The following is a 10,437-nucleotide window of genomic DNA, read 5'->3' on the forward strand; positions in this document are numbered from 1 at the left end:
CGATGCACGGCCCGACTTGCCGCTGCCGGCCCCACGACACCGCCGCCTTTCCCAATTTTATTTGCAGCTTCCGTCAGGAGATGCCGTGGTCTTTTTGCAGCGGAACCCAGTGGCGTGGCTGGAATTCCAGTACGAGCCGTCGAGCCCCACCCCCCGACAAGACAACGTGGCCGGTGCACGGCGAACATGCGATCCACCGCGACGCGATCAACGCCCCCCGCACCAGAAGAAAGAACTGGGAAGCGATTAGGCAGTCGGAGATTTTTTTTTTTTGCCTGTCTGAACGGGTTTTAATGATTGGAACTGATTGGAGAAGATTATTTTTCCCCGTCCTTTGATAACGACTGGGAGCCCCTTTTGGTACCGCGGACTAAAGTTTAGTCACTGTACATCGAATATTTAGATACTAATTATGAGTATTAAATATAGACTAATTACAAAATCAATTGCACAAGATGAATCTATTAAATTTAATTAGTTTATGATTTGACAATGTGATGTTACAGTAAATATATGCTAATCATGAATTAATTAGGCTTAATAGATTCGTCTTGCGAATTAGCTTCCATCTGTATAATTAGTTATATGATTAGATCATATTTAATTCTTCTAATTAGTATATGAAGATTCGATGTGACAAGAATTAAACTTTAAGTCAAGAATCCAAACAACCCCTTACCAAATCGATCGGTGCTGTCGTCCAGTCGTCATCATGAACCGTACCCGACGCTGTTACTGTAAGCAAAGATTATTTCGGACATGTTGAACATCACTTTAGTTGACTTTGCTTTATGCGCTTTTTTATTTTTTAAAAAGACAGGGCTGATAACGAAATGCTGGAATAAATAATCCGAAGCAGCAGCACCGTCAACGTTCAAAGTTGCGCATAATCATGACGATGACCGTGCGAACGCTGTACTCCCTGCTCCAGTTTCAGACTTACGAGCATGCTCGTTCAGCTGATCGGTACCGTCCGTTGGAGCTTGCCTCTTGACGCTCTTTGCTTTGGCAGCAGCTTCTACTTTTCGTACGTGTTCGATCCTTTGTTCCCTTCGCTAAGTTTAGTGAAGAGTGAAAACATGTACTAGGATTCGTCTTTGTTTTAGGTCCACTTGATTAATCTAACGCTTGCCTTTACACGAATGGCCAAGATTAAACCCGTAAGTTGCAGTCTGGTTGCGTCAATCTGGCTTAGAGCAACTCCAAGAGGCTGCTAATCTTACCCCAATACCTTTTTTAGGAAAAAAGAGAGAAAAAATGAACTCCAACAATCCACCTAAACCTTCCCTAATTTTTTAGCGACGCTAAAAAACAGCCTGCCACCGCGTATATTTTAGCGTTGGCGTTCCTCCCCCAATCCTGATTCCCGCACGCCCGCGCGTCCCTTCCGATGGGCCCAATATGATGACGTGGCCTGTGTTTGCAATATTGGGGGCTATTTATTAGCGATCTGCTGTGGACTAATATGTTTTTGGGGGAAATTTTTTTTGGAAGAACCCCCAATACATAGTTTTTGGGAAGAATTTTTTAGGATACTCTTGGAGTTGCTCTTAAAGGAACAGAATAAAAAACCCCGCAATTTGTCTGAATAATCAACGAAACCTCTCTTTTCCCGGAGAGATATTTGCCACCAGATCTCGGGCATCTCCATTCTCCACACCAGTTGGTTAAACATGCCCGATCAAGGCGACTCCGCACCACAAAATCGATCCAAAGCGACCACGATTCGCACGCCGCACCACACCGATTGTTCCATTTGTCCTCCCAAACAAAAGGCGAATCGATTCCGATCCGTCGCCCCGTACGCGTAGCATTCAGCACCGATTCCAGCATAGTACTATCTCCGCGACTCAAACATTGCGGGTCGCTGCCCCCACCCAAAATCATCGGCAGGTCTGGTCATGGGTGCGGTACGATTCGGTTTCTGGATAACTTTCGACGGACCCATCCCTCCATCCCGTCCATCCATCCATCCATCCATCCATCCATCCGCTCCCAATCAAACTCCACCTGGGCTCAACGGATTCCGACGCCGAAACCACACAAACAACCGTCAAAAACGAAGAAAAAGCAGTAAACCCGCCCGCCTCAAGCCCCGAATCGGCAGGCACCGCCACCCAACGGCCCCGAGGGTACTACTACTACTACTAGTACGCACGCGCGGGCCCGTAGGCGGTAGCCACTTTCTTCTACTCCTCTTCCAGAAGCGCAGGGCTGCGCAGTGCTCCGTCGTCTTCCTTCCTCGCACCTTCTCCGCTCGCCGAGAACGACTCCACACCGCACCGCACCAGCGCGGGCGCGCCAGCGAGCACGCACGCGCCCGCGGAGAAAAAGGAGACGACGGGGAGGGGGAGAGGAGGGCGGTTGGATTCGGTCGTCCAATCCGGCCGGCGCGAGCCTACCGTCGCTCCCGCGGCCGCACGCAGCGCCGGCCAGTCGATCCCCGAGGGGGGCCCGACGAGTCGATCCGCGGAGGCGCGGGGCGATGAGGAGCAGCGCTGCCGGGTGAGCGGCGCGTGAGGGCGTGTCCCGCCCGCGGATCTTCTGGATTGGTTGGAGCGTGGGGGGCGCGCGCCTCCGATCGGCGGCGGCTGGCGTGGGCAGGATCGCGTGGGGGAGGGCGGAGGTGAGGATCGGTAGGTGGCATTTGGAGGAGCAGCGGGCGAGATGGTGAGCGGCCACATCTTCCACTGCCGGAAGAACTCGTGGCCGGCGGAGGAGTACGTCGGCCGGACCGCGCTGCAGCTGGTGAGCCCGGGTTCTCGCTCCCGCGCGCGCGCCTCGATCGCGGCGGGCTGTTTTGTTTGTTTCCCGTTTCGTGTTGTTTCTGCGGGTGGTCTGATGTGACGCCTGGGGTCCGTTGGATTCCTGGTTGCAGTTGGATTTCGATGGCGGGGCGCCGCCGGAGCAGGCGTGGCGGCGGAAGCTCAACAGCCACGCGAACCTGCTCAAGGAGTTCAGCGTCACCTTCATGGAGGCAATGAGGATGGTACGGATGCCACATGGATTTGTTTCCCTGCGTTCTGTGTTTCACGAGTTTCCAAGTTGTAGATTGTTGCTAGCTGCTAAGTTTGGCTCCTGCGATGTGACAATTTCAGATGAGCCTTGGCCTGAGACTCTGGTCCTATGTACGGGAGGAGGCATCGCATGGAAGGGTAACATCAGCCAGTCCTGAGCATGATTTCGTTAAACATGAATGGATCGAAAGGTTGTGTGCTGACAGGATGGATTCTGTTTGTATGCTTGCAGAAAGCTCCGATCGATCCATTCACAAAAGAGCGCTGTAGGCCGTCAGCTTCACAGGGTTTGCCACTTGGTGGGATGGGGTGTGTACCACTGTGCTTATGCCTCTGCTTCGCTGAACTTCATATGTTAATGCATTATGGAGGAATTTGCCTTGATATCAGTAGATTGTTGTTGCAGGAGTGGTAGCATTTCGAGAGGTTTCAGGGGAGAGTTCAAGAATTGGCACATCATACCTGGTCTGTGCGAGAGTTCGCCGGTCATGGAGAACCAGTTCTCGGTAATGCTTCAATCTTATCTTGCTGTTACTTGGTGACTTCAGATTGATGTATGAGACATATGTGCAATGCTTGCTGGAGTCTTATTATGTATGAAGACATGTCCATTTTTGAGTGCCATAGATGCTCAAGTATCACATAAACAAACATCTTTTTGACTCTGGCAATTATTATTCCCTTTTGTTCACAACAAGGCATGCTCTTCCAGATATTCGTATCTCGAGATGGAGGGAATAAGAAATACTCATCAGTGTTGGCCCCTGGACATCATGAAGGTTTAAAGTAAGTCATAAATCTGTTTTATGTGCTCTTCGCTATCCTATGCACAGAGTATCATGTTAAAATCTACGCCTTACACAAACATCTGCTCAAGCAAGCGTATTTGTAAGTTACCTTCGTTTTGGGGGGTTTAAACAGCCAGAAGTCTATTAATGATGATACAATTGCATCCACAAACAACTTTCCAGCTAATCTACTGTGTACCTTCTGTCCTGCGTCTATTCTTTCCAATTTGGCCTGTTTCTCTTTTCCCATATTTTCCTTTTTGAATCTGGCTAGACAGAACAACTTCATCCTATATCAGATATTGTATCCTTTATGTTGTTTCTTCTGCAGAAGGACCTTTATCTGATGTTTTATGTTCAGGAAAAACAGCGACTCCGGAATTTCTTCATGGGACTGGAACTTGAGCGGTCAACACTCGACCTATCATGCATTGTTCCCTCGGGCATGGACCGTTTATGATGGTATGCCATTGCAGATCTGTTTGGTACATCACTTAAATTTTCAGGTCTACACAAGGAATTCTATGTATTATTTTTGAAATTCTATCTACCATGTGACCTTTGATTCTTTATGAGGGCATTGTAGTTCTATAAGCTAGCTATGTGTTAATAGCAGAGTGACTTTGACCCCTTTTTGCCTCAATTAGGACATTATTTGAACTGGAGAATCATTAAGTTCTTTATTGATGCAGGTGAACCAGATCCAGACCTTAAAATCTCATGTCGCCAAATATCACCATTCATTCCTCATGATTATAAGGATAGCAGCCTTCCAGCAGCTGTGTTTGTGTACACGGTAAGTGCCTAACAAAGTTCTTTTAACACTAAGCTGGAAATTGTTGTAGGTTTTAGTTTTGTACCTTCCTGTTTCCTAGCAAGGACATCAGAAAAGCCTACTCTGGCATCTTCATGCGAGATGTTTCCATTGTCTACATATGGCCAGTCTGTAAACCACTGAAGTATCATTTTTAGTATAAAATGTGTTTAAATATTTCAGAAGTACTCATATAAGAAAGAATAGTTGCTTTGAAGATGCTAATTGTTCATGAAGAAATGAATGGTTCAATGATAGTATATATGCCAATTGGTTCCGCTATCTGTTTTTCATATGAAATTGTCTTTTTGATCCAACAAGTTAACTGACAACCTTTCTACTTGGTTGATCATTATAGCTAGTGAACACTGGGAAAGACCGTGCAAAAGTAAGCCTGTTAATGACATGGGCGGTAAGTACACATCCAAAAGTTATTTAGTTTTTGTACTATATTTGCATTTTTTTGGTTTGCATCATCTGCTGTACTGCCATGAATTTCAACCTTTTACCCAGTACTGAAATCTCAGTTCACATTAGGGATTGTCACCCTTACGATCTATTCTTGAGGTTGACGTTCATGATTGCCATTACTTTATTCACGTAGTTATTTTTCTAAGTTTGATATCGATTTTTGCTAGATAGTTTATTATTATAACTTCCATTACAAAAAGATATTAGAAACTATCTAGGTCTAAAGTATTGCATAAGTCAAATTTTGCTGTACATAAAATTATTATTGATTCAGAGTTTACTTGAGCGATATTTTCTTAATTACAGAACTCTATTGGAGGTTTTTCACATAATTCTGGAGGCCACTACAATGAACCCTTCATGTAAGTAGATCTGTATGTATAACTTATATCTGTTCAGTTTTTGGACTGCTCATACTCATAGTTTGGTCTTGTGATATGGGCAGTGCGGAAGATGGAGTATCAGGAGTGCTTCTGCATCACAAGCAAGTTTCAACTGTGTCTTCTTTGAATTGATGATATCTAACTAGTGGATCTTTTAAATTATATGTTATACAGGCTGACAAGCTGGTATATATTGCAGAACAGCTAAGGATAATCCACCAGTCACTTTTGCTGTTGCTGCCTGCGAAACTCAGAATGTAAACGTGACAGTCTTGCCAGTGTTTGGCCTTTCTGGAGAAAACCATGTTTCAGCAAAGGAAATGTGGAATACCATGGTACAGGTAACTACTTCTACCTCCTCCTTTAAACATTTTGTTTGGATGATTTTTCATATCAGTTGTTTATGACTTAACTCATTTAATTATGGCAGTTCTTTCTCATCATGCTCTCATATTGATTTTTTTTTATCCACGCTATCCTTTAGGATGGCCACTTCAATCGGGAAAATTTTAGTGCCGGTTCCAGTATGCCTTCTTCTCCAGGACAGAAACTCTGTGCAGCTGTCTCAGCCTCAACTTGGGTAGAGCCACATGGTAGATGTACAGTTGTGTTTGCTCTGGCTTGGTCCTCACCTAAAGTAAAGTTCCAGAAGGGATGCACTTATAACAGGTTAGTGCCCCCTTGTCTTTGTCAAAATAGACTACACCTTTTGGTTGTGTATACATATTTACCCAGCTACTCTACTAGACTTGTACCAATGCAAATCCAACACATATAACATCTCATTGGAGCAATATTGCGGCTCTTTATTCTTAGTTATTTATCATAGTAAACACATGACATGAAATGAAGCTCAAGTACTTAGCATATTGGAATAGGCCTCTCCAGTACAGTAATTTCTTTGTCTCAGCCTTCTGTGGGCTTTGCACAAATAGAATATTTTGAGTTCAGTATGCTTGGCAAGTGAAGTCATTAGTTAGGTATTTTGAATCAATAGGGCTTGACATGTGAAGTAATTAAGTAGGAATTATTTGAGATCAGCAGTGCTTGATAAGTGAAATAATTAATTAATCTGAACAAGGAGTATGAACAAGGAGTTAATGTGCCTTGCAGTGCATTCTAGCTGTGATGGTATAATTCATAAATGTGATCTCATTTTGCAGGAGGTACACCCAATTTTATGGAACTTCTGAGAGATCAGCTGTTAATTTGGCACATGATGCCTTAACAAGTATGTTTTTCTTTTGTTAGTTTCTAGCCCTCTCGATATTTTACCTATTGAAGCCCTCAAAATCTTTTACCTATGTAACTGTAAGATGCAGAAACTGATTTCATGTGCTATAATGTTTGCTGTTACAAAAAACACTTCCACATGTTGTGATAAACACCAGGTTTTTGATATTGGATGTAGAATTTGCCCTCCAAATACAGTGATACATCAACAATAAGATTGTAATGATGTTAACGTGAAATGTGCACCATTGGTCCATACTGATTTATTTTCCTTGTTTTTGCAGAATATAAACTTTGGGAAGAAAAAATTGAGAAGTGGCAAAATCCTATACTCAAGGATGAAAGACTTCCAGAATGGTATATACTCTTATCTCTCTCTCGTTCCTATACGGTTATTGTTGCTGCTCTCAAATTTAGTAATGGTTGCTGACATGGTCCAGATATGGAAAGTTGACAGATGACTAGGAATAGTTATCCACATGTGGCCTTGAGTAAAAGTCAGAAATGATCATAAATAAACTCTTAAGGATTTCAGCATATGCACATGTCCACCTTAACCCCAGTTTATAACTAAAGGAAACAATTCAATTCATTCAGGATAGTTTCCATGAATTTTGCAAAATTTTAACTTTTCTGGTTTCACCATTCAAGGAATATGCTTGTCAACATATCATCTTCCTCTCGAGAAAATAAAATCTGACTTTAGAATGTCTGGTTGTCAAAATGCTTGCAGGTATAAGTTCACTCTTTTTAATGAGCTGTACTTTCTGGTAGCTGGGGGGACAGTTTGGACAGGTATGATGTATCCAACTTTCTTATGGTTTTCTTTCTCAGATCAATCTGATTACCTGAATGTCTTGGGGATTGTTTCTCTTACTTTTGCTACAATTAGTTTTGTTCTGCCAGCTGAAGTTGCCATCACCAGAGTTTCTGTTAGCTTAGAACATGTACTTCCCTTTTCCTTTTGCATGGGAGGAACCTTATGCTTTTCCTACTGGTCATGTAGATGGTCAACCCCCAGCAATCGATGATAAAGCAAACCCTGGTTCGAATCAACAGAAGTCCTCAAAAAGGGGTAGTAAAGACACCAAGACAGAGTCTGTTAAAGATAGCCATGTCAACCTGACAGCGGAGCAAGTCCCTGATAGTGGTCACATGACTAATGATGACGAGCGTAGTGTATCGAAATTCGCAGCAATTCATGGGTCACAAATGCAAGAACAAACCAATGGAGGACTCAAGTCGGAAGAGCCAATTCCTTACTTGATTTCCAAGGATGGCCCTGAAAATGTTGGCAAGTTCTTGTATTTAGAAGGAGTGGAGTACATCATGTGGAATACATATGATGTGCATTTCTATGCATCTTTTGCTCTCCTTGATTTATTCCCAAAAATTGAGCTGAGTATCCAACGTGATTTTGCCAATGCTGTTTTATATGAAGATCGGCGTAAAGTCAAATTTTTGGCTGATGGTACATCAGGAATCCGGAAAGCTAAAGGTGCTGTTCCTCATGACCTTGGAACACATGATCCGTGGCATGAAATGAATGCATATAACATACATGATACAAGCAAATGGAAAGATCTGAACCCCAAATTTGTGCTCCAGATATACAGAGACTTTGCTGCCACAGGTGATATGCAATTTGGCAGAGATGTCTGGCCTGCAGTCTGTGCTGCTATGGACTATATGGATCAATTCGATCGTGATAGCGATGGCCTCATTGAGAATGATGGATTTCCCGATCAAACCTATGATGCGTGGACTGTTCATGGAATCAGTGCTTACTGTGGTGGTCTCTGGCTTGCTGCACTGCAAGCTGCTGCTACAATGGCACATCGTCTTGGGGATCGGCACTACGCTGAAAAGTACAAGCTCAAGTTCATAAAAGCCAAAGCAGTATATGAGGCAAAGTTATGGAATGGATCATATTTCAATTATGACAGCGGCACAAGTAGCAACAGCAAATCCATCCAGGCTGATCAGCTGGCAGGCCAGTGGTACACTGCCTCATCAGGCTTGCCCCCGCTTTTTGATGAGCACAAGATAAGAACTGCTCTGCAGAAAATATTTGAATTCAATGTAATGAAGGTTAAAGGAGGACGGATGGGAGCTGTTAATGGTATGACTCCAAAGGGAAAGGTGGATGAGACGTGCATGCAATCTCGTGAAATCTGGACTGGTGTTACATATGCTGTTGCTGCAAATATGCTGCTCCATGGAATGGAGCATCAAGGTTTTACCACCGCTGAAGGAATTTTTACTGCTGGATGGTCTGAAGAAGGATATGGGTATGCACTGTCTCGCACTTTACTGAGTAATTTCAGATTTTGCAGTGATGCAGTTTTTCACATTAACTTAGCAATGCAATTCCTATCTTCTCTTTTTCGTAGCTTCCTGTTATATTCCATGAAAAAAATGGAATAAGATGTTTCTAGTGTTGATTATTTAATGTCATTATTCCTGAATCTGTCTAGGCCAGTTTAACTGTTATTTTCTACAAGCAATGCATGCTGAATAGTTGCTATCCAAATGGAATTGTGGTAGTGTTTGTTCATTTCTTGAGTCCTGTTCATCAACGTGACAATTATATATGACATGTTTCTCTACGGTGCTGCAGGTATTGGTTCCAGACACCAGAAGGATGGACCACAGATGGGCATTATCGGTCGCTCGTATACATGCGGCCTCTTGCCATTTGGGCAATCCAATATGCATTATCTCCTCCAAAGGCAATCCTTGAGGCCCCAAAAGTTAATCTAATGGACCGGATACATATATCCCCTCACATGGTTCGAGCAATTAGCGAGATAAGCATTAGAAAAATAGCACCTGACAATAGATGTTTCCCTAGCTCTGCCTTTCACTGTGAATGCTGATACAAAGGTAACATGCAACTGCTGAGCAACTTACAATCTTTTCAGCTTTTTGGTTTCTCCTTGCCCCCCTTCCAAGGTCCAGTGGGGTTCAGGAGTTCTTTTCTTGAATCTGAGGGCATATTCAAACCACCACAAAACTCAGCAGCTCGAATGAGTTTTGTTGTATAATTGTACAGCAAAGTGTTAATCATATAATCTTTGTTTTTTCACTTCGAAAATTTCGCGGTGCCGATGTAACCAATATCTGAGCTGCCCGGTGTAGTGTAGCTGTTGTAGGGAAACACTGTGCATATAGAGAAGTATGGCTCTGTTAACTAATGGAGCACGAAGCAGTTCACATGAAGAAAAGTAAAGAACATGGCGATTCTTTGTATTGTAATCATGTGGTGCTACGAACTCAACACTGCAAATGTGTCCTGGCTGATGTGATCGATATGTGTACTAGAAGAATTGATGCCTGTTGTATTTATCAGGCATCAATCAGTTAAGAAAATGAGAGTTGTCTATCGCTGCGCCTGCGTGCACAACGGGGGTTTGATTTGAATTTGTGAAGAGTTACATTTGGACATTGCACATTTCTGGGTTTCAGTTGGCTGCTGAGACATTACATTCTTTTGTGTATACGTTCTTGACGTCGATGCGTGTCATTGTTCTCGATAGGATCATAGATTGTTGTTGTTTTCGTTTTTCTCTGGAAGGGATTGTTGCTATTTCCGGTGCAGTCTAGCTATTGAACTGAACATATGGTTGGTTTCTGAAAGTCGTTCCTTACTGCTTCATTTCAAGGAAAAGTCAGTACATGGCGGATATCACATCTGTTTAAAGAAGCAAATATGATACTCCTCCGTTGGA

The 10,437-nt window shown here is 43.3% G+C and overlaps 1 protein-coding gene across 2 annotated transcripts; it reads left to right on the forward strand.

The window, feature by feature from the left end:
• The first annotated feature begins 2,158 nt into the window (after positions 1–2,158).
• On the forward strand, positions 2,159–10,091 carry LOC101769599 (non-lysosomal glucosylceramidase). Of its 2 annotated transcripts, XM_004982831.4 has the most exons (18): positions 2,159–2,748; positions 2,879–2,989; positions 3,099–3,155; positions 3,250–3,326; positions 3,424–3,523; positions 3,730–3,803; positions 4,167–4,267; positions 4,498–4,601; positions 4,978–5,031; positions 5,397–5,452; positions 5,536–5,574; positions 5,673–5,814; positions 5,958–6,142; positions 6,637–6,704; positions 6,991–7,063; positions 7,440–7,501; positions 7,713–8,997; positions 9,327–10,091. In XM_004982831.4, the coding sequence occupies exons 1-18, from the start codon at positions 2,668–2,670 to the stop codon at positions 9,583–9,585; spliced, it is 2,928 nt and encodes a 975-aa protein (XP_004982888.1). In that variant the 5' UTR covers positions 2,159–2,667; the 3' UTR covers positions 9,586–10,091. The 2 variants fall into 2 exon arrangements, with proteins under 2 accessions (XP_004982888.1, XP_022678759.1); XM_022823024.1 differs by lacking the exons at positions 2,159–2,748; positions 2,879–2,989; positions 3,099–3,155; positions 3,250–3,326 and having other exon boundaries at positions 3,716–3,803; positions 9,327–9,623.
• The last annotated feature ends 346 nt before the right edge of the window (positions 10,092–10,437 follow it).

This window comes from Setaria italica, chromosome IX (genome assembly GCF_000263155.2).
Source record: "Setaria italica strain Yugu1 chromosome IX, Setaria_italica_v2.0, whole genome shotgun sequence".
Classification (NCBI taxonomy): domain Eukaryota; kingdom Viridiplantae; phylum Streptophyta; class Magnoliopsida; order Poales; family Poaceae; genus Setaria; species Setaria italica.

What these genes read in the sequence shown, in the direction of transcription:
- LOC101769599 (XM_004982831.4), top strand. Translation starts at nt 2,668, where the DNA reads ATGGTGAGCGGCCACATCTTCCACTGCCGGAAGAACTCGTGGCCGGCG. An exon ending in GGACATCATGAAGGTTTAAA is followed by an intron (nt 3,804 to 4,166) that starts GTAAGTCATAAA and finishes TTTTATGTTCAG; the next exon opens with GAAAAACAGCGACTCCGGAA. An exon ending in TGGGGGGACAGTTTGGACAG is followed by an intron (nt 7,502 to 7,712) that starts GTATGATGTATC and finishes CTGGTCATGTAG; the next exon opens with ATGGTCAACCCCCAGCAATC.